Source organism: Copadichromis virginalis, linkage group LG13 (assembly GCF_057382275.1).
Source record: "Copadichromis virginalis isolate Kocher_CV1m ecotype Utaka linkage group LG13, C_Virginalis_male_GT1.1, whole genome shotgun sequence".
Lineage (NCBI taxonomy): Eukaryota > Metazoa > Chordata > Actinopteri > Cichliformes > Cichlidae > Copadichromis > Copadichromis virginalis.
The window spans coordinates 15,182,103-15,204,133 of NC_140630.1; the positions used below are offsets into that span (position 1 = coordinate 15,182,103).

A 22,031-nucleotide genomic window follows, 5' to 3' on the forward strand; every position below is an offset into this window, starting at 1 on the left:
AAGTCGGACAATAAAACCAGTCTGTTTCTCGTACTCCAAAGTGAACCAGTGAAGCGGACCGGTTCGGTAAAATCACGTTGATACTGCGTTTACGCCACCTATCGTACATTGAAACGCCTAACCATCGAGGTTTAAATTCGGTCTTGTCACGCAGTACCGTCACACAATGTATTACTATAAAATGTGATTATAATCCTATATATTCTATCGTAATATACTTATATTTGATCTAACGTGAATAATGTATGTAAATTATAATTGGTTGTTTATTTAGATGCGGAATATATAGTGTACAAAGCCACAGCAAAAATACATCTTAGCTCAGAAAGGCAGATGTAATATGACATCCATGACCACCTAACTCCAAACGCTATAGACCCTTGTATAGTTATGACGTAGGCAGTCGAAGGTCTATTATAGATTTTCTTTTTGTCTTATAAGTTTAATATGTGAGGGGTTTTTAAAACCCTTTATTGTATTAGTCAACTAAGCTTTTCACCTGGCAGCCATTTTGGTCATTCCTACGGGAAGTTATTCTGGCAGTTATTTTGAAGCATCATCTAAATCAAATGGTATTTTTATTTTAGTAGTCAGTGGGACAGAAAAACTTTTAATGTGTAGTAGTTTTTTTATGTCATTTAAAAGCTATGCTAACTGTATCACAAAACAAGTTTAGAAGTTTGTGGTTTTTTAACTTTTTTCTGACATCAATAATTAAAACAAAATATCGCTACCATTTTTTTTTTTTGACGAAATTGAAAAAATAAAGCGAAATAATGTAAATAAAAAGGTCTGCGTAACAGTTGCGTTTTATTTTGAAAGACTTTAGCGGAAATATCGAGAGCTGCGATAGCAGCTTGATGCTAGTCCACTAACTTGTGTGTGGTCAGTCAACCTAAGCATGAGGTCCGTTGACTGCGTTTTCGTGTTGGTAACGTTATACGATTAAAGAAAATATTCTGTCGAAAGTGATGATATGGTAAATATTTTTTCCGCTTCGTTTAATTTTGTTCGCTCAAAACGGAAACACGAGCCTCTGCGGAACAGCTAACTCTTCTCTGTATCCCTCATCTCCTCCGACAGCGTCCTGTGAAGGCTGCTAGCTATGATGTGACTGTGATATCCGCCGTCGAGGGAAGTTATAATTGACATTATCATAGCTGAATGGCTAAAGCACCGGTCTGTCTGGCTTAATTTAACGCTTGAATGCTCTCATTTCGATAGCCTTTTGAGCTCCGCGTCGGAGGGAACCGCTATATTTTCTTGGCGGAAATAACCGAAGAGAGCGTACTCGCGGTGCTGTAGTTCACACCTAAAAAAGATGTCCTTCTTCAATTTTCGCAAGATCTTCAAACTAGGGCCGGATAAGAAAAAGAAGCAGTATGAGCATGTACACAGAGACGTCAATCCTGAGGAGATATGGGAAATTATTGGGGAACTGGGAGATGGAGCCTTTGGGAAAGTGTACAAGGTAAGTTGACGTGTTACGTTACATCCGCCTTTGGTTTCCTGCATTTCTTTATAGACTAGCTTCAGTTGTTTCTTCGCATGTTGCTGTCTCGAGGTCATAAGCTGTAAAGCTGACAGCGATGATTACAGCTCTTGTTTGGGTAACATATTCCAACCTCGGCCACCTAACCCTCAGCAAATAACATATTTGTTTCATATAAATCATGCAGGAATTGACTAACTGCTAATATCCTGTAAAGAAATGTGACCAGCAGCTGGGATCTTAAACTCAATTAGTTTTTGGATATTTTCTATTTAGCAGGCTTAGCACAGGCTTTGCGTCACTGCCGGAGTATAGACATGACTTTACCAATGAGTTGCACTTGGGGTTGTTTAAAAACTGATAAAGGTGTGGTCCACATACAGAATCAATATGGCCTCACATGTGACATGTTGGATTATTTGGGCCTGTGACATGTCAGGACAACCACAATAAATAGTTTAAACTAATAAAATGACAGAGCAGGTGCACCCAGACTTTAAAAAAAACACACACTTTATGCTAATTACTGTGACAGGTGCACAGCTGGGTTTAAATTAGGGCAGTGGTTTGTCACATCTGGTTTGTCTTCACTAACCCATATATATAGGAACTGTTACAACAATTTGATGACATAGAAGAGTACCTGTTTATTATTTTGTTTAAGTTTGTTTTCCTGCTGAGAAAGTCAGGTATGCCTTCCAATGTTGTAGTTTGTTGGTGTATAGTTATGCTACATGGAAAAATATTCAATGCTGTGTCCTCCAGCTGTAATCTCTGCTACTTTACTTACCTTTCCAGGTTATCTCTGCAGGAGTTTGCTCTAGGCTGAGAACACACTTTAGAAAAAGTTAGTGTTTGTGTACTTGTAGCACAAGTAGATTAACTTGGTTAACTTGTATTTTTTTAAACATAGTTTCTTTTAAATATTTTTCAATGTATATAACTGTTTTAGTAGATTAGTGAAAAATAGTTTCCACAACCTTCCATGCCTTCATGCCTCTTTTTGTTTTGGCACTAATCCCTGTTAAAGAGCTTTCTTTCTTTCTCTCTCTCTCTCTCATTGTGAGCTACTTAACGCTGTTCCTTCCTGGTGCTCTTGTGTTCAAATAATGCAGCAAATGGCCCATAAATCTTAATTTGTCTTCAATTATTTCCTAGTCTTGTTAGCTGATTGGCTACACGAGATGAGAGCCAAGAAATACTTGAGTGCCTTCTCACACCAAAGTATACAAAATATACACCTGACTCCCAGTTATCACTTGTGTGAGCTCAGGTGACGATATCTTTAATCAGGCCACATTAGTATGAAAGCGCACTGTGCTTTCATTTGCTACTTCACAGGCTTCTGGCAGCTAACTCCTTTGGGTGGGGTCGCAGAGTTTGCAAGCAACATGTGAATCAGCTGTTCAAGTGAGGTCAACCGGAAGAGAGAGAATTCTTAACTAGTAGATGAATGTATTACATGTTAAGTGTTTCATAGACACTTTTAGTACTGCAAACAAACTGCTTATATAATTCTTTCCATGCAATGAGTCATTTTTTAAAAATCTGATCTACCTATTCAAAGATAGACCTCTACAGGTGGTGCGATATGGGAGTTTTCATTTATCAGCTATTTATTCACATTAAAGGTTGGGTTTTTTCTGGCTCAGAATGGGCCTTCAGGGTGTTACTATACACGTAAGCATGATGGTCTGCAAACAAAAAGTCTATGTTACCTTATTTAACAGAGGTACATACATTTTTATTGTTACTGTTTTTGGCTGTTTTACAAACATAAATATATTTAAGCTTGAGTAAATTAAACTCCAGAGTTCAGATGAATTTTTTCTGACAGACGGAAATGTATTTATTTATTTAATAAAGTAAAAACTCTGCGTTCATGGATGTACATTTGAATAACCAGTGCTGAACTGTCAATGATTATTATTTACAAAGAACCACAAAGTTCGCTCTCCCTCCCTCTTAAACATGATTATAGCACTCCTGCGCTCTCATTTAATTCCTCAAAACAGATCAACATTAAGCATTTAGCACATTAAAACGTCATGTTCATGATGAGCAAAGGTCACAGGCTCTTCTTTAATGAGTCAAGTGACAGACAAATTATGGTGTCTCTCTTCACTGTAAAGCTAATATTGAATCTGCATGTAAGCGATGGCCTGTGCCTGACAGGCATCAGCCACTACAAAGGGAAAAAGAGGCAGGCAGTGTGTCAGGTCAGAAGAGTGTAAATATAGGGTCTGACACACTCTGCTGCAGTTGGTCTTTACACTCCCTCCCTTTTCTTTTTCCCTAACTCCCTGAGATTGTGTCTGTATCCATAAACATTAGGCCCTAGGCTGGCCTTAAAATAACTTCCCAGTGCTTTATTTCACAGGTTCAGTGATCATTTTTATTGGTCTCCTCGGTGCAGCTCTATCAGGAATGAGAATTTAGGGTTTGAGTTGTGCAATAAATGGCACAAACCTGTTAAATCATATACATATTTGGTATAATAATCACTGCAATGAGTGTGACAGAGTGAGATGAAAGAAAGAAAAGAGGGGAGGAAAAGGAGTGGAGGAAGTGAGCAAGCGTTGCAAGATCGGCCTGTGTTAGAGTAGCTCAGAATGACAGGATGTGTTGTAATTTTTTTTCTTTTTTTTATCAATGTTTGACAAAGAGTTGTCTTAAATCTCTGAAATGAGTTTCTTGAGATACAATCTTCTGTAAGCTGCGTAATTTATATTGCTCCAAATGACTTTTTTCTTAATGTTGATATTCTTCCATAATTCCTGTTGTGTACAAGTTACAAGTTGTTGCTCTGTAAAATTATGCTGAGCAACATTTGGCTTATAATTAGCATGATCCTTTCCCATTTTATACACTGTGTGCTGTAAGGATATACTCTACAATTTATCATTTTGTCAATGTTGCTTGCAGGCACAGAACAAGCAGAATGGGACCCTGGCTGCTGCTAAGGTTATCGACACAAAGACTGAGGATGAACTGGAGGATTACATGGTTGAGATTGACATTCTGGCCTCCTGCAACCATCATCACATTGTCAAACTGCTGGACGCTTTCTACTTTGAAAGCAAACTTTGGGTAAGTTCGTCAGTTTCGTGCTGGGAAGCAGTGAAGCATGGAGAGACAGAAATTCATTATAAGGCACCATTCGTTATGCTGTTTCTCACAGGACTTTCAGATCATTTGACTGATGGCTCATGACACTAAACTTTTCTTATTTCTTCAAGAGTTAGAATGGGTCATATGACAAGCAACAGAGGCTAATACACGACTAGGACTGCATGCTTCACTGGAGAGTACCTGACTGCTTAGAAGTAATAGGCCACATATAGTTGTTTTTTCTTTATTTATTTTTAGCTGGTTAGCTAGAAATCGACCTGATTTGTTACTGTGTTCAAAATTCTGCAAGTGAAGTCTTTGTATAAGGAAGTAAAGAAGTAATAGGCCACTACTGAGAAATGCATTATCATACTTTATACATCTTCCTATTTATAATGAGGGATTTATGTATTTAGTGGAATACTCCTCAATTTGGCCTTATTCCTATCTCCCTCAAATCATAACCAGTGTGCACAGTGTATTTTATAATGAGAAAGAACGTATAAATCTCTGAACACAGCCCCTCATCCTCATCCTGGTGTTTTACTGTGAGCACAGAGGTGCAGCTTTAATACATGGGCAGTAGATCTCATTGTGTGCAGTAAGAGGCCCCAGAGCAATTAGGTCCTAGCAGGGGGTGTCATGTGACTGTCCCTTGTGGACTGGCCACAACCATTGGAAGATAATGGAGCAGTTTTGGTGGCTGGAGAAAGTGCTTTTGAATAATTCAGAGCCGCATGCAGGTTGTCCCTCTGGCCTTTGAGTTCAAATAGCATGATGAATGTGTAACTGCCTACATTTAGCTTGTGCCGGGTGTTGAGTTAATGTATAATATGTTCATTAATTTTCTACAAAGGAAATCTGTTGCTAGAAAACAGATGTTTACTTTGACTTGTGTCTACAATCAGTGTACGTTTAGTTTAATACTCACCTGTAAACTACAAAAGAGATGGCATGAGAAAGTGTACTGCCAAATGGGAAGAACCACTTTGTTTCTTCCTTTTGTTTGAATCACTGAATAGAGGGTGGTGCTCTGTTTGTAGCTTCGATTGATTTTTGTATCATCTGATACCATGAGCTGCCAAGCAACGTGCAGGCTAAGCCAATAATGATGAAGTACTGGTCGGGTACATTACATCAGCTCTTACAACTGAGGTCAGAACCTGTGCAGTTTTACATCCTAGCATAGGGGATTAGCATTAGTTTTATTTCGTTACCTCTCTGGAACCCAAAGAATCACTGCACTTTATGAAAATTATTGCATATTTGATGAGGTTACTGATATTTCATCTTAAAATATCAGCTTGAAACTTGTAATTAAGTAGTTAACTGGCACCTTTTTATGTTGATATTTGTTGTTAAAATATCCCCTATAAAATTACACAGTTTTATATTTAAAAGCATCTCCCCTCTTTGTTTTTTCTTCCCTTGGGGAAATTTCTTCCAAGCTAGAAACGTCCAATTAAAGGACACTTGCACCCAACGTTTTAGTGTATTCCCAAGCTTTTAACATGCGCATATGTGCATACTGTTTTGAAACAAACAAAGATGGCAATAATGGATGTCTTCCTCTTACTGTTGACAGAAGCACAGTACTGTGAAGAAATGCTTTAGGCTTAAAGGGAAACATTTTTCAATATTGTTGTTTCTATAAAGTATAAGTGTATAAATTAGTACATATTTAGACTAATGACAAACCCTCATTTACATATTAAAACCTATAAACCTTTATTTATAAACATATAAGCAAATGTTAAACATTTTAGAAATATTGTATTAAAAAATAATATTCATAATGGAAGTTAAGTATTTTAAATAACATGTCTTCTTAACTGGCATAGTATGGAGAGACTCATGTTCACTTCCTTTAAGTATTGCCCCTTGTACATAAAAATGTGCAAAGGGATTTTCTTCAGTATTAATGCAGCGGTTTAGTTTAAAGCGTGCGTGCTCATCCTAAACAAACATGTTCAAACTCTTCTGAAATGTTTACCAAAATGAGGAAATCGTTTGTCACTAGGATCTGTGATGAAGCATACATAGTATGTGTAAAATATTTACATGCATTTTGCACTAAACATTTTTCTATACTTTTAAGAAACAATTTGTATTTTGTAGAAATTCCTATAATAGACTCATTCATCACAACCTCCTCTGTATAGTGGAAAAGGATCCCAGTCACTATCAAGTTCAAAGCTTGAACTTCTACAGATATTTCAGTTCAAGAAGGACTAAAAGACAGATGGATGTAGAATGGAAACCAAAAGACGTATAGCTCAGTATGGCTGATTGGCGTCTTGATCTCTACAGTATAATCAATCTTTTCAATAAACATCATGTTGTTCCAGCTTTTGAAAGTCGCAAATTCCTTATTAAAATTCCTAGGTTAAACTGGGACTTTATTGTATTATATAAGTGTATTACTTAATGTTCTTTTGTTCTACCATTACAGATTCTGATAGAGTTCTGTGCAGGCGGTGCTGTCGATGCCATCATGCTGGGTAAGTCCCTCATTCACTAAAGCAAAAAAAAGAGTAACACTATGAAATTCTGCAGCTTTTCCTTTTCTCCATCCTCTAGTGCCAACTCTTTTATTCCATCCAGAAGCCTGTACCGAAGGATTTTTTTTTTCCCCCCTCTACTAAGTTGGCAAAGCAATTCCAACTGTAATTATTGTAGCTCAGGTTTCAAGAAGCAGTTAAAGTACTTCTTGTTCATGCACTTCCTCTGTCTTGTTTTGAAGCCTAAAGAAACACAAAACCACTCATTTTAAAATGCAAATTGCATTGCAAAGAAGATGATAATGAATTCACTTCACTATTCAATGTTGATTCATTATGACTCGCCTAGATTTGTCTAGTCATATGTGCTTGCTGATGTAAAGGTGGAGATGACCCATTTTGTGTTTGTATTTGTGTATAACAAAGCCTACAGCAAAATATTCACTGGGAAAAATTGGGACTTTGGAATTTTCTCTGTGCATGTTTGTCCTTAGAGTTGGAGAGACCCCTGACTGAGCCCCAGATTCGTGTGGTGTGTAAGCAGACTTTGGAGGCCTTGGCTTACCTTCATGAGAGCAAGATCATCCACAGAGACTTGAAAGCTGGGAATATTCTCCTGTCCCTGGATGGAGATGTAAAACTGGGTAATTGTGTTTTTGTTTTTTTGTTTTTTTAACCATTTCTAACCATTTACTAACAAAAGGAGATATGAGAGGTTATTCCATTAAAAAAATACTAAAATCAACTAAATGTTCTCGCAGAATCAGGTTTTTGTTTTGTATTTTTTACAAAAAGAATGTTTAATAAAGTACATAGGTTTGGTTTGAATCTTTAAGTTCTGAAACCACATAACCTCTTAAGTACACGACTTACTTACTTGGGATGAATTAGTAACAAAACGGGGGGGGGGTGTCTACTAAACTCACTTTAGTATTATATTCATTCTTTGATTTGTCCTTGGCTCTGTATTAAAACAGCCGTTGTAGATCTCTTTGTAGCTTGACTTTGGGGTTGGTGGTGACAGTGCAGCACTGTGGTTTGTTTACACATAAAAATGTAGTGAGTCATCATTTGGCATCGGGTTCAAAAACTTGGAGAACAAAGTGATGTGCTTGCTGTGTGTTTTTTTTTTTTTTTTTTTTTTTTTTTTATTTAATATAATATTCTACCTATGTATGTGTTTTGGTGATGCATAATGTTTCAGAAGTAAGAGTATTCATGTTCATGTTGTTGCTGCAGCATCCATAGCTCCTGGCTGCCTGATGATTCATGTTCTGTAGGCAGAGGGTCATGACGGAGCCTGGCAAACAATAATTATCAAGCCAGTCACCAGGGACTTAATGATAGATCTCTTTTTCCCTCTAATGTGTGCATACTGTAAGTGTTGCAAGAAAAGAGAGCAGGCTGAAATAACTGCACAGGTAACACAACAATGATGGACCCTAAGAGCATTATGAAAGGGAATGTGAGGCTTTTCTGCTCACTTTGGGGATAAATATTATAAGTGTAAAGCACTCTCTACTGTGTTTTGTTTTGGTAGAAAATGCTATTTTATATTCTAGTCTCACAGGGTGCCATTTTACAGTTTAGCTTAATTCATTGATGAAAAGAATCATGATTTATTTCTACTTTCAGCTGACTTTGGTGTGTCTGCTAAAAATACCAAGACATTACAGAGAAGAGATTCTTTCATCGGCACTCCATATTGGTGAGTCACACTGCCTGCTTACAAGAGGGCATTCACCTCTTAGTATTTGATAATTGTCTCAGACTGTACCACAGCTAAGATGACAGTGGGTTTTTTTGTTGTTGTTGTTGTTGTTGTTGTTGTTGTTTTAAATCATCAAAAAATGTGGGATAACAACTCATTTGAAAAAAATCTATGTATTAAACAAACTTCCTATTTTATATTCCTTTCCTCCTGGAAAATAAGAGCATTGACCCTTAAGCATTAGAAGATATGCTGAATGACCTCATTTACCTGCATTCCAAAATGTGGGTTATTGATTGGTGGCTCTTACTGACTGATTGAATTTCGCAGGATGGCTCCAGAGGTGGTAATGTGCGAAACTTCCAAAGACCGTCCATACGACTACAAGGCCGACATCTGGTCCCTTGGCGTAACGCTCATAGAACTGGCACAGATTGAACCGCCCAACCATGAGATGAATCCCATGAGAGTGCTACTGAAAATAGCCAAGTCCGAGCCGCCCACACTCATGAATCCCTCTCGCTGGTGAGATACTGTGCTGGTGATAACTGGGAAGGTGGTGCTGGATTGTTTCCGAATGGGAGATGAGGAAATGTTGAGGGTTTGCATGTGTGAAAGCATGATAAAATATTAATGTTAAAAGGATAACTACTACTGAATTACTACATTATATAAAGAAAAAAACGGGGTACTTACTCTGTTCTGGGACCAACAAATTCAGTCTTCTTTACCATTTAAAGGTCACCAGAATTCAGCGACTTTCTGCGCAAAGCACTTGACAAGAATGTGGACAATAGGTGGAGTACAGTACAGCTTCTGCAGGTGAGCTGCAGTTGCAAACTACTATAAAACTAAGTGATGCATAAATGTCCGTCAGATGTTAATGTGTCACACTTTAAATGATTTTGCAGGATAAAATTTTTTATCTAATGTTGATATCTTTTGTCTATATATGTAGCATCCTTTTGTCACCAGTGTAACTGACAGCAGACCTCTCAGAGAACTCATAGCTGAAGCCAAAGCCGAAGTCACAGAAGAGCTTGAGGACAGCAAAGAGGAGGAGGAAGAGGACGAACCTGATACACCTCTGGTATGTAGTTTTTTGGGGATATGTGTATAACAAGCATTATAGTATTTTACTTTTTTTATCATTTAGATGAACACTTGATGTTGATAGCTTCATTAAACTCATTGCGGTAAGCTTTATTATTGCTCACTGTGGACATATTGCAATTTCTGTTGGTTTAGGCTGGTCCCGGGCACAAGCGAGCACCTTCTGATGTCAGTGTGGCCAGCTCAGAAGATGACAAAGTTCCATCAACTCCCTCCACTCTTGAGGCTGTTAAAGAAAAGATGGAAGTTGAGCCTGCTGAGGACCAGACTAGTGATAAGTTATCTGATGAAGGACTTGGAACAAGTGAGGTAGACAAGACTGAGGAGGAGAAATTAAATGAGGTGTCTGATGCCAGTAATGAAGACCTGGCATCTGGACTAGTAGAGCCCAGCAAAGATGTCATCTCACATGACTCCACAGAGCCTAAACCAGAAGAGAGTCAAGGTGAAGAGACGTCTGCTGAGCAAGTAGTTTCACAGCCAGAAGAACCTGTAAATACAACAGACAACCAAGAACTTGTCACAGAAACAGAGGAGGAACAGAAGGAGACAGAAGAAAGGATAATGGGTGATGAAACTACCCAGGTAATGGAGGAAGAAAAAGAGCCAGAGCAGGGGAAGCAAGAGAAAGAAAAAGAAGCTGGTAAAGAAGAATCCAGAGAATCACAAGCAGAACCTGAAGATGCAGAAAAAACAGAATCCATTCCAAGAGATGAGCCAGAGGTAGAAAAAGAAAGCAAAGAATCCGAGGAGGAAACGACTGAACCCAAACTAACAGGGAACACAATGGAAGCCATGGCTAATGGCACAGATGAAAATGTAAACATTGAGAATATGGAATCAGATGGAAGACACACGTTTATAAATGAAGACACAAAATTAAGTGTGGATGAGTCATCTGCTGAGCCTATAGAAACAAAACCAGAAGAGAAGCCTATGGATGAGGCCCATGAGGAGTCACAGCAGCCTGAACAAGAGAGCCAGATCACAGAGGAAGCTGAGCTAAAGGAACAAGTACCAACTGAGTCTACAAATGGCATCTGTGATGAAGTTAAAGACACCCCTGAGGATTCAGTGGTCCCACCTAAAGATTCCTGTGTGAACGAAGAAGAAGAGAAAGCAACCCACGCAGATGAGAGCACTTCCCAAGATGCTGTCTCTGTCCAAGAGAGCGAAACTGATTCAGAAGCCAAGATGGAGCAAGGAAGCCCTGCTGTGATCAGGCCAGATGTGGAGAAGGATTCTGACTCTGGGAGCAGCTCTGCTGCTGATAGCAACAGCCTCGACCTCAATCTGTCTATCTCCAGCTTCCTGTCTAAGAGCAAAGAAGGGGGCTCTGTGTCCTTGCAGGTAATACAGTCTGTGCCACTATTACACCATCAGTTATTACATTATCAACACTACCCTGATTACTCGATCCTCTAAAGCAACCCTGCTTTTTGGTAGGAGTCAAAACGACAGAAGAAGACTCTTAAAAAGACACGCAAGTTCATGGTGGATGGTGTGGAGGTTAGTGTGACAACGTCTAAGATAGTGACTGATAACGACACCAGGAATGAGGAGATGAGGTTCCTGAGGTACGTCTGTATCTAATCTGCTTGACATACAGTTGTTCTAAATGTGTGACATGACCCATTTAACTCGCCTGCCTTAAATAGTGCTCGCTCTTTTTACAACTCCCACAGCTTTTTACAAATGCCAGATGGGTTATCTCCCGTGATGAATGCCGCATTATATTACTGTCATTTCTCATGTTGCCTTGTAAAGACATGAGGCATGTTGCTGTTACTGTGTGTACAAGTGCTGTCTGACTACTGCACGACCCTCCTGTTAGTAATATATGACACAAATGTGAATCAAACATTTTAAAAAGATTCATCAAAGCACGAAAAGCCATAGAGTATGAATGAGTCACTAAAGTTGAAATAAACATTTAGATATATTTTTTTAAAAAGTCACTGATGTGCAACCATAAAATTCCATCCATGTTTTTGTGAAAAAAGTATTAGATTTTTTTTAATAAGTAAATATCATGCCCTTATATTGATATGTTCACTGCAGGCGGCAGGAGTTGAGAGAGCTTCGCCTCCTCCAGAAAGAGGAGCAAAGGGCCCAGCAGCAGCTGAGCGACAAGCTGCAGCAGCAGCGAGAGCAGATCTACAGGCGTTTTGAACAGGAAACTACTGTGAGTCACTCTGGTTGTACTGCACTAGTGTGATGGGCTTTTTTTCTTTCTTCTTTTTTTGGCATTTGGCTAGCTCCTTGAAAAACAAGCACCTTAATGTCAAATCTGGGCTAAATTTAATGCAAGTGTTTACATCAAATGTGCTGCCAGATTTTCCTTAACTGCTTAATTTTCACAATATTGGAAACTTTAATTTGCATTAAAAGCAAAATGAAAAAACGTACAAAAAAAACAAAGAGATTATGTAAAATCTAATATAAATAAATATTGTTTTGGAACAGTCAGGGTGACCCTAGTGCGTATCAATTCTGCAGGCTAAAAAGCGTCAATACGACCAAGAAGTGGAGAACCTTGAGAAGAAGCAGAAACAGACCATTGAGCGACTGGAACAGGATCACACCAGCCGGCTCCGAGACGAAGCCAAACGGATCAAAGCAGATCAAGACAAGGAGCTCTCAAAGTTCCAAAACATGCTGAAGAACCGCAAGAAAGAGGTATGACCCTGCATGTGTGTTTCTCTGTGGAAGTGGGCTGAGTAGTACTTAAATTTGGGAGCTTGTGATCCAGAGCAGCTGCATGTGATGTGTACTGCACAAGCCGTTTAATGGTGCATGTGTTTACAACTTAGCCGGTGGCTAACCTGGCTGTCTCATACTAATCCTATGGGAGTGGTGCGCCCTGCTGTATGTGTGCAAATGTTACCCAGACAGGCTGTGCTATCCTTCTCCTAGATGCTGCTCATTCATGTTGTTGTATCCATTATTCATCTGCCCAGAGGCTTCTGGTTGCAGCTTAAGAAATACTTTGCTCCTGGGGTGTGTTTGTTATTTTTAGAAAACTGTTTACAAAAAGTCAGGATAGTATCTTGACACGTTGATGTCTTAAGCTTTTGCTTGATGGTGCAGATGTTCTCATGCTTGGTCTTTATAAGTCTTTCCTGGCTCTTTCTGTGCTCTTTAGTAGCCTTTAAATGCTTCTCTGGGTGTGCCTTTTTATGTTCTTAAGGGCAGTAGTGCTTATTGCCATCTGTTGTGTACGATGATGCCTTGGTGGTTGCCATGCTCCTCCCAGTTTGATGCTTAGGCTACTTACTTGTTATTGCCATTCTACTTAATGCTGTTTTACAGGTTGGCTTGCGTTTGCTTTCTTGGTGTTTAGATGTAAAAATCCAAGAATTAGGCTATGGATAAGATGTGTTTTTTGCATTTTGTCATGTTGTAATCTTTATTGAAATGTACTGTTACTGTGTATTTAACTAACCATGTTTCTTGTATGAGTGTGTGAGGTTGCTTTGGTCATGGGATGGCCAGATTTGAAAGGTTTTTCCAAGTGGTGTTGGGCTTATTTGGGTCAAATAATAAATGCCTTTGGTCTGACTAACTGACATGGAATTGTCTTCAATAGTGCTGCAGTATTCTTTTGGAAATCTTAAGGTCAAGATGGATAAATAATCAACAGATTCATTATTAACAAAATTATAAGTCCTCTATAAATGGCAAATTGGAAGAAAACCATGTTGAACCTGCTTTATTACACTGTTAAATCTAGTTTGTAATTACAAAACAATTCCAACTCAGTTATTCTATTTTTTTCTTTTTCTTTTTTTCCCCCCACGAATCATCATGTTCATGGCTGCGAGACTTAATCGAATGCAAAGTAATGTAGGGCGAGCTGTTTTTGAGGCTAACATCTTCTGCCGTGCACAAGTCAAATTCTTTCTTTTAACATGACTCTAACTCATGGGGGTCAAGTCGACAGTTCAAAGAAACATTAAATGCAGGAGGTGGAAATTAAGCATGTTGACTTTAAATCAGTTGGTGGCTGGATCCAGTATCTCTCCTCTCAGACTGGGCAGTGCATGACTCTTACTGTTGTTGGCCAGCTTTGTTAGATTTTCTGACTATAGAGATCAAACCGATTCTGCACATACACACTTTAGGCCATACAGGAAGTTGGACATTCACCCAAACACAAGAAAAAAGAGCTCATGAAACGCTTAAAGGAGGACCTCACACTCCTCAACACTGCAGAGGTAAAGCATCACCTTCTGTGTCTGGAGTATTATCTGTGTATGTAATTGCTCCCTATCTGCTATCTATCTACTACCTACTGAGCTGTATTGACTTTTGAATATATTCTCCTTCTTTATAAAAAAATTTTTCTAAGATTTTAATAATACCATGTACACGCTACAGTTAAATGGTTAGCTCTCACTGAATTTTGGCAAAACCAAATTTGTGCTTCAGGTAGAAGCTTTAAAAAAATAGCAATTCCCTTTATGTTACACATATATATGAAGATTTGTTCAGGAGAAATAAATTATAACATACAGTCACCAGTGAAGTTACATACAAGGTTTCTGACAAATTTTTTGCTTTCATGATTTCTATCCTATGATAAAGATTTAATTTTCCTACTTTGTCACACATAGCAGTGGAAGTGTTCTATTGGACTATATTAAAAAGATTTTTACAATATTCAGCCTTTTATTAAATAAAGGTAGGAGGAACAAAAAATTAAATTGCCTCAAAGGAAGCAACATCCACCTTTTACTGTTTTCCTCAGTAATGAAAAATATAATTGAACTTTGAGATTTCCAGCTGTCACCAAAAAATGAATATTAGAATCTTTATGGAAGTAAAATTTGTGGTGTGGCCACTGAACACATGTCAGTGTTAAAAATCAAATCGGGTTCTGAATGTTTTTTATTTTTCCTCAGAAAATTAATCGACAAAACTAAAGAAACACAAATTTAATGTTTTAGATTTGCTTCAAATCTGAATACTTGTTTACCTCCATCTTCACTGATATGGAAAAATCATTTATTTTAACTGATGACTGCTCAAAACAAAAAATAATCATTATTAGATGCACTGTAAGGTTTTCTCCTTTGAAAAGTGTCCAAAATGTAATAACCATAACATGTAGTCTGCTACTCAATACTGCACATCCCACACCCGTCCATCAAGTACAAAACATCCCACATTGCAATTCTTCATCTTTGTTCCTGACACTACATATGTGGAATTTAATTATGTAATGCTACACTTGTCAGTGGTGATCATACAGTCTGTGGTGGTGATGATGATTCAGAAGTGTCAGATCTCATTTTACCAGCTACCTCAGGCACCATTCAGGCTCTCTTAACAAAGGAGCGACTGCAGACATAGCTTTTGTCTCCACAGTAAAGATCGTTACTGAAAGACCTTTTCAAAACTTGGTTTTCCTGCGCTCAGTCTGAGACACACAAACAAATGTCTTCTTTTCTTTGAAAGGTAAACCTTAATTTATTTTGTTTTAAATATTCTGTAAGTAGCATTGAAAGTAACAAAACTGCTTTTTTTACCAGCTGGATTTAACAAAAATGCTAAAATTCTGAGCCGCTTTGAAGCATGGCAAGACAAAGAGTTTTCACAACTAATTGATTGACTTCCTAACATTCATCCAGACCTCGCCACGAGCCTTAAACTCACCAACAATCCCAAAGTGGAAAACCCATTTTTAATGTAGGAAGGATCTGTGTGAGTGCTGAGTGAGTGTTGACGTGAGAGATCCTCAGGCTGCTGTGTGCTGTCTGTCCCTGATCAGGGCAAGTGCGCTGTGTGCTCTCCTCCACAGGCAGTGGCCCAGGTTATGATACAGTCTTTTCAGTTGTCCTCATGCGCACTCTTCAACGCTCAGATGCAGGATGTAAGTGCCCCCCCATCCCGCCCCGTATCTCTCCATCTCTGGCCCATACTTAGATGTGTGTGAAGTTACATGACAGGATAGTTTGTGATGGTTCAACACATGTAAGCATGGGCAACGTTGGGATTTTTTTCTTTTTTTTCCTTTTTGAGTGTTGTCATCACTGTGTTTGTGCAGTGGTTCTTTCTTCCTCTCTTGCTCAGTATTTTTCCTCCACCAGTTCACAAATGTTATACATCAAGTCTGTGTATTTTATATGGTATTTATCTTGTATTACACCGTTTGCTTAAGACTAGATTAAATCTGGGTTGCACCGCTGTGTGGCAGCTCTTGATGAATTCTGTCTGGATCCATGTTTGTCTTTGTCAGCCAATATAGACAGCCTGCCTTTCAGGGCAGATGAGTCACTCATTGTGTATAAGTGGATTATGAGATCACACTTGAACCATCTTAATTTGGATTCAACTGTATAATAACAGCGTTACCTTAGTTTTCTTATAATCAAGTGAGTTATATGATCAGTTTTACCTAATAATAGTTTTATAATCGCAATACAACTTACAGTTAACACTAGCTAGATAAAGTTAAATAAAATAAATAGAAGATTTGGCTTCTTATGCAATTAGTCATGCGTAATGTAGGCTGGTTTCTGGACGATGTGAATGTCACTGTAGATGTTGTCTTGCATAAAACTTTGCCACAGTATCTCTACTAAACTGTTAACTTTTCTCTCTTTCTTCACTTCCATTGTGGATCGTTGCCATCCATGAACTCTGAGTGTCTCTTTTGCTGAGTCCAGTTGATGATGTGACATCTTAGTGCTCTGTGTTGTACTGAATTTTGAAGTGAATGGCTAGATTACATTATTTTGCTTCAGGCAGATTCGATCATTAAGATGCAGTCTAACTGTGACACTGCTGTGCTTCCCCTCTCTACTTTTTGCTGTCTCTGAGTGATCTCCATGTCTTCCCCAGGCAGTTTCTCACTGCTCTTCTCTCCTCAGGAGCAAGAGTTCCTACAGAAGCAGCAGCAAGACTTGGATGGAGCTCTAAAGAAAATCATCCAGCAGCATAAAGTGGAGATTGCCACGATTGAGAGAGACTGCCTTAACCACAAACAGCAGTTTATGAGAGGTAGAAGACTCGACTCTGTTACTGCTCTGTTTTGGAGTTAATCTTTTTTAAGGGTAATTGTGTAATGTATGCCATAGGAATTAGATTATTGAGCTACACAAATGATCACAGGGTATTTTAGGTTTACAGGGTCCTCGTGTTTACCAGTTGACTTGTAATTGTGTTGTAAATCTGGTGATCACTGATTCGAATTACGCTGCAGTGTTATATTCACACGAACACTGAGAACATAGTCAGAGATACCACATTTTGTGCCACTCTGTCTTAAGACTGCTGCTGTTTTAAACATGACAAAAAGGCAAACAACTTACCTCACGTATCCTGTGCAACATTCAAGTGTCTCAAACCTCATTTTCATGCCAGACACAGACATGAAAGAAACCACAGCCTGAGATGTACTTTTATTTTTGAGTCAGCGTGTAGAGGAAGTTGATGTCAGCGATGCCTCCTTTGCTTGCCAAGTGTGTAAATTCTGACTGTGACATCCAGACGACTGAGACACTGTGTTTAAGGGGATGTGCTGCTGCCTATCCAATTTTGCCTTTTTGTTTGGTTTTCAGACCCCTGTTGGTAACCAGCAAACATGCATGCACATGTTTTTTTTAGCCTTGTTTGTGCTCACATGTGTTTTGTAGCTCGAGAGGCAGCCATGTGGGAGCTGGAGGAGCGCCATCTGCAGGAAAAGCACCAACTGCTGAAGCAGCAGCTGAAAGACCAGTACTTCATGCAGAGACACCAGCTGTTGAAAAGGCATGAAAAGGTACAAGCACAGAGTGGAACTGTAAATGTAACTGTAAAATTTAAATAACCCCACTAAAACAAAACTGTGGGCATTCGTGTGTTTTATAGGAGATGGAGCAAATGCAGGGCTACAACCAGCGTCTGATAGAGGAGCTGAAGAACAAACAGACTCAAGAGAGGGTGCGTCTGCCCAAGATCCAACGGAGCGAGGCCAAGACCCGCATGGCTATGTTCAAGAAGAGTCTCCGCATCACCGCCACAGCATCCATCACCGCAGAGCAGGAGAGAGAGCGGATAAAACAGGTAGAGGCGCTGCGAGCTCGGGCTAGTGATGTTTGACCATTTTTAAAAGAAGTGAGTGGACATCAGTTTTTGTTGGGGGTTTTTTCCTCCTCTTTCTCTCAGCAGTAATGTTTCACACTGGCTTAGACTCACACCTGGGCGCTGACCAATACAAACACAGTACCCTTTATTATTCCAGCCTGTTTGGATCTCAGACCAGAAACTTTCCAACTCACCATTTCACAATCCATACTGACGCCATCATTCTCAAGTTGCACTTTCAGTTTAGTTTTGTGGATGAAAGCTCAGTGAACGATCTTGGAGGAAATCTTAAATTTTAGTTTGTGCAAATAGTTTATTCGCTGACATTCTGAATGTTAATACGCAACATGCTTGTGTTGTTTTGTAGTCACGGTCAGTTTATTTAATAAACTGACCGTGAAATAGACACTATGACCAAAGGCATAGAGAAAAAAAATGCATCATTTTTAGCAGTTCCTATGCCTTGTGTGAAAACCACAAATCATGCTCACATCTGTCTGTTGTGTTTTTGTCTCCATGGTCCAGTTTGCTTTGCAGGAAGAAAAGAGACAAAAGGGCGAGAGACTGCACCAACACCAGAAACATGAGAACCAGATGAGAGATTTGCAGCTACAGTGTGACTCAAACATCAGGGAGCTGCAGCAGCTGCAGGTGGGGCTCAACGCGCTCACATTCACACTCTATCTTTTTATGTTTATCGTATATGTTTTAAACTACATTTCTATGGAGCTCCAGAGTATTGAGCAAAACACACATAACCATGTCATCCATCCATCCATCCTTCCATCCATCTTCTTAACAACTCATCTACCTTTAGGTTACAGGAAGCTTATTCCAGCTGTGATAGGGTGAAAGACTGGGTACTTCCTGTGTAGGCTGCAGTATAACCATATCAAGAATATATACAGTTTAAAAAATAATCATTTGTGACATTCAAATTCAACAGGATTCAGTAGTTTTTCTACATATTTCTTTTAATGCTAATGAAAAGTAAACATTAACAAGGCTACATTTGTAGCAGAGGCTATTTAAAACATGCAATCATAATTGTACTTGGTACTATTGTTTGAAATATTCTCACTAAATTCCATTAATATTTATGGCTTCCTTGTATATCTATCCTCTGTTTTTATTGCTTCGGTTAATCCATGCTCATGTTGCAAATGTTTATGTGCAGCCTGTAGAAAGAGTTTCTGGAGGCCGGCGGTATCGATTTCTATTAGGTGTTGCCGGTCACTTCACACTCTTACTATTGATCTTATTCTGATCACAGAGCTGAATTAAATGCTTTCTGGCAACAGTTAAATAATTAATATACTAATTATGACAAAAATGTCATTCTGGAAAAAAAAAAAAGTTGAATCTAATTCATTTTTATCCAAAAGGTTAAAGGTCAGTTTCACTTTGAAACTGCAAATGCACTGCAAAAACACTTAATTCAGCACCATAACTCTAGAGCAGGTAGATACTAATCTTTCTGCTATAGCAGATTGATTCTAATCTACTAAATACTTTCAGTCTTAACTACATTTGTTATGAGTCTGAACTCGAATGGAATCTGCAGCCTGTTTGCTATGAAGTAAAACTGCAGTGCAGTAATTCTAGTTTAACATGATTATTAATTTATAAGGTTTTTTTATCATTTATTTAATACTGCATATTTAATGTGCATTTTAAGTTTTTAATCTTTAATCCTTTAAGTTTTTGCTCTGCTGACTGAAAGTGACTGCAACAGATTCATAAATGAACAGTGACTTATGAAGATTATCAGAAAATAAGTAGAGGACAAATTAAAGATGTCAGACAGCATCTATTTTTAAAGGAATAAAAAGCAAGATATGTCGCAGTGTAGGGACGTATACAGGATTCATTAATCATGACAGCACCGTGTTAACACACATTTTCTTTCAGAATGAGAAATGCCACCTTCTGATTGAACATGAGACCCAAAAGCTGAAGGAGCTGGATGAGGAACACAGCCAAGAGATCAAGGAGTGGAGAGAGAAGCTAAGACCAAGGAAGAAGGTATGCTCATTATCCATGTTTGTGACTTTATTTCTTCCATTTTCTTTCTAGTGACGCCATGTTCAGGATCCACCTGTGCAGGCTGTCTCAACAGAATTTTTCATATTATCTTCAAACTGGTTGACTCTGTTTGTATGTGCTGCCCCCTGCAGGCGTTAGAGGAGGAGTTCACACGGAAGCTCCAGGAGCAGGAGGTCTTCTTCAAGATGAGTGGTGAATCTGAATGCCTTAATCCAACCACTCAGAGTCGAGTATCCAAATTTTATCCCATCCCAAACCTGAATAACTCTGGCTTGTAGCCTAATGTTCGTCCGTGCTGCAAAGCAGACTGCTGTCAAACTCTGCTCTCAAACTCGACTCCTCCAGAGTTTAAAAAGGAGTGGAGTTTGAAGGACGAGCCGAGGCGTCATTTCTCTGACCGCTAACTGAAAAACGTGAACACGTTTCACTACTTAAGTTCCACCATTTGCGAGCATGACGTGCCTACACACCGTTCCATTACTTAATTGGGTTTCCTCAGCTTGCTGGGAAGACTCAAAATGAATGATATGCACTTGTTTTGAGCATGTTCAGATTTTTAAAAGTCTGCGGTTGGTAGCTGAGGTCAGTCATGCTTTTCAGATTATTATCGTTAAGCTTAGCTCTGCTACAATATGAATAATCTCCAGTGCCTCGTGTTCTTTTTTTCTCTGCATTTAGGCCCTTCCCTGCATTTTCTGCAGCTTGCAGTAAATAAATTCCCACCTGAATGTTTTGCACTTAAAAAACTGGTTATCAATTCTGCTCATAATCACAAGATGTCATGAGATCAGTGTAATCGATTCACACAAGCTGGTTATCAAAGACTGCTCTGAGATTTAGTTTGGCTGCATGTAGTAGTAGACCTTGCTGAAGGGCGACGGAGTCAAAAGACAACCATGTATAGATGTAAGACTTTGTTATGTCTGTGTAGTCTTCTGTGCACAGTGTCTGATGTCTAACGGGAGTTAAAATGTTGGGATCGGGAGGCTGTGAGTTCAGATGAAAAATAATGTACTGTGTTGTAGGTGTGTACCTAGATATGAGGTTTAAATAAATACTGTGCTTGCCAGAAGCATTTCACCATCTTAAGAGATGAATGAACAAAAAATATATCTGTTGATTTAGCACATAATTTGATTTCAGTGCCGGTCAGCAAAACACAGAGGTGGCCTGTTGGGTTGGGGTTTTTTTGGGGTTTTTTGACGTTAACTAAATCAGTTCTCCCTTTGACTTTCAGCAGCAATCTCACAAACTAATGACGTCTTGTAAAGAATAATTACCGAAGGAATGTAAAGCTTTTGATTTGCACTGTATTGCCACATGAGCTAAAGAAAAAAATATGCAGTAGAAAATTTTGCCTCACCAAAGCCTAATCAAACTCCAAGCTGAATTGTTTCAACATATTGTTTTCCTTTTATTAAAATTACTTTTAGCTTCTTCTTTTTTTTTTTCTTTTCCTTTTTTTCAAATATGCCCTTAGTATTTTACAGCCATGCCTAATCGAAGCCTGTATTCCTGGTATGCTGTAATCGCTCTTCATGGTGAACTTTTGCACTTGTTGAGAGCAGTCCTTTAACTGTACGAGTTTCAGTGTGTGAGGAGATGCCCTCTGCTGCGTTTTACGATAAAGTATTGATGGTTCACAACAAGAAATTACTGTAGTTTCATTTGCCACCATATAGCATCGATGCATGTTATAATTTCTGTATGCTTATATATAAACATTGATTTGATTTTTGTCATAAATGCTGGATTTTTATTGGCGTTTCTGGAGGCTGTCATGTGAATTACACCATTCGACCAATAGATTTCAAATATTTTTTTATTTTATGTTACAGCATTTTAATGTTTCATTCTATCACAATGAATATTCTTTAGTATATGCATTTTTTTATGTCAGATGAAATGTATTTAATGTGTCTTTATATATGGACATTTTTTTTCTTGTAAATAAAATATTGACTGTTTATTCGGCAACTTGAGTTAA

The 22,031-nt window shown here is 38.6% G+C and overlaps 1 protein-coding gene across 4 annotated transcripts; it reads left to right on the forward strand.

The window, feature by feature from the left end:
• Positions 1-842: 842 nt before the first annotated feature.
• slka (STE20-like kinase a) lies at positions 843-22,011 on the forward strand. 4 transcript variants are annotated; one of them, XM_085477501.1, is made up of 20 exons: positions 843-1,471; positions 4,418-4,582; positions 7,056-7,104; positions 7,599-7,748; positions 8,740-8,812; positions 9,146-9,340; positions 9,556-9,637; positions 9,774-9,905; positions 10,064-11,278; positions 11,375-11,505; positions 11,990-12,113; positions 12,428-12,607; positions 14,053-14,145; positions 15,732-15,803; positions 16,804-16,933; positions 17,569-17,693; positions 17,783-17,977; positions 18,524-18,649; positions 19,910-20,023; positions 20,176-22,011. In XM_085477501.1, exons 1-20 carry the CDS (start codon positions 1,322-1,324, stop codon positions 20,320-20,322), a joined length of 3,648 nt encoding a protein of 1,215 aa, XP_085333627.1. In that variant the 5' UTR covers positions 843-1,321; the 3' UTR covers positions 20,323-22,011. The 4 variants fall into 4 exon arrangements, with proteins under 4 accessions (XP_085333627.1, XP_085333624.1, XP_085333625.1 ...); XM_085477498.1 differs by lacking the exon at positions 15,732-15,803 and having other exon boundaries at positions 843-979; positions 1,084-1,471; XM_085477499.1 differs by lacking the exon at positions 14,053-14,145.
• The last annotated feature ends 20 nt before the right edge of the window (positions 22,012-22,031 follow it).

What these genes read in the sequence shown, in the direction of transcription:
- slka (XM_085477501.1), top strand. Translation starts at nt 1,322, where the DNA reads ATGTCCTTCTTCAATTTTCGCAAGATCTTCAAACTAGGGCCGGATAAG. An exon ending in GTTTTGAACAGGAAACTACT is followed by an intron (nt 12,114 to 12,427) that starts GTGAGTCACTCT and finishes TCAATTCTGCAG; the next exon opens with GCTAAAAAGCGTCAATACGA. An exon ending in TCAACGCTCAGATGCAGGAT is followed by an intron (nt 15,804 to 16,803) that starts GTAAGTGCCCCC and finishes TTCTCTCCTCAG; the next exon opens with GAGCAAGAGTTCCTACAGAA.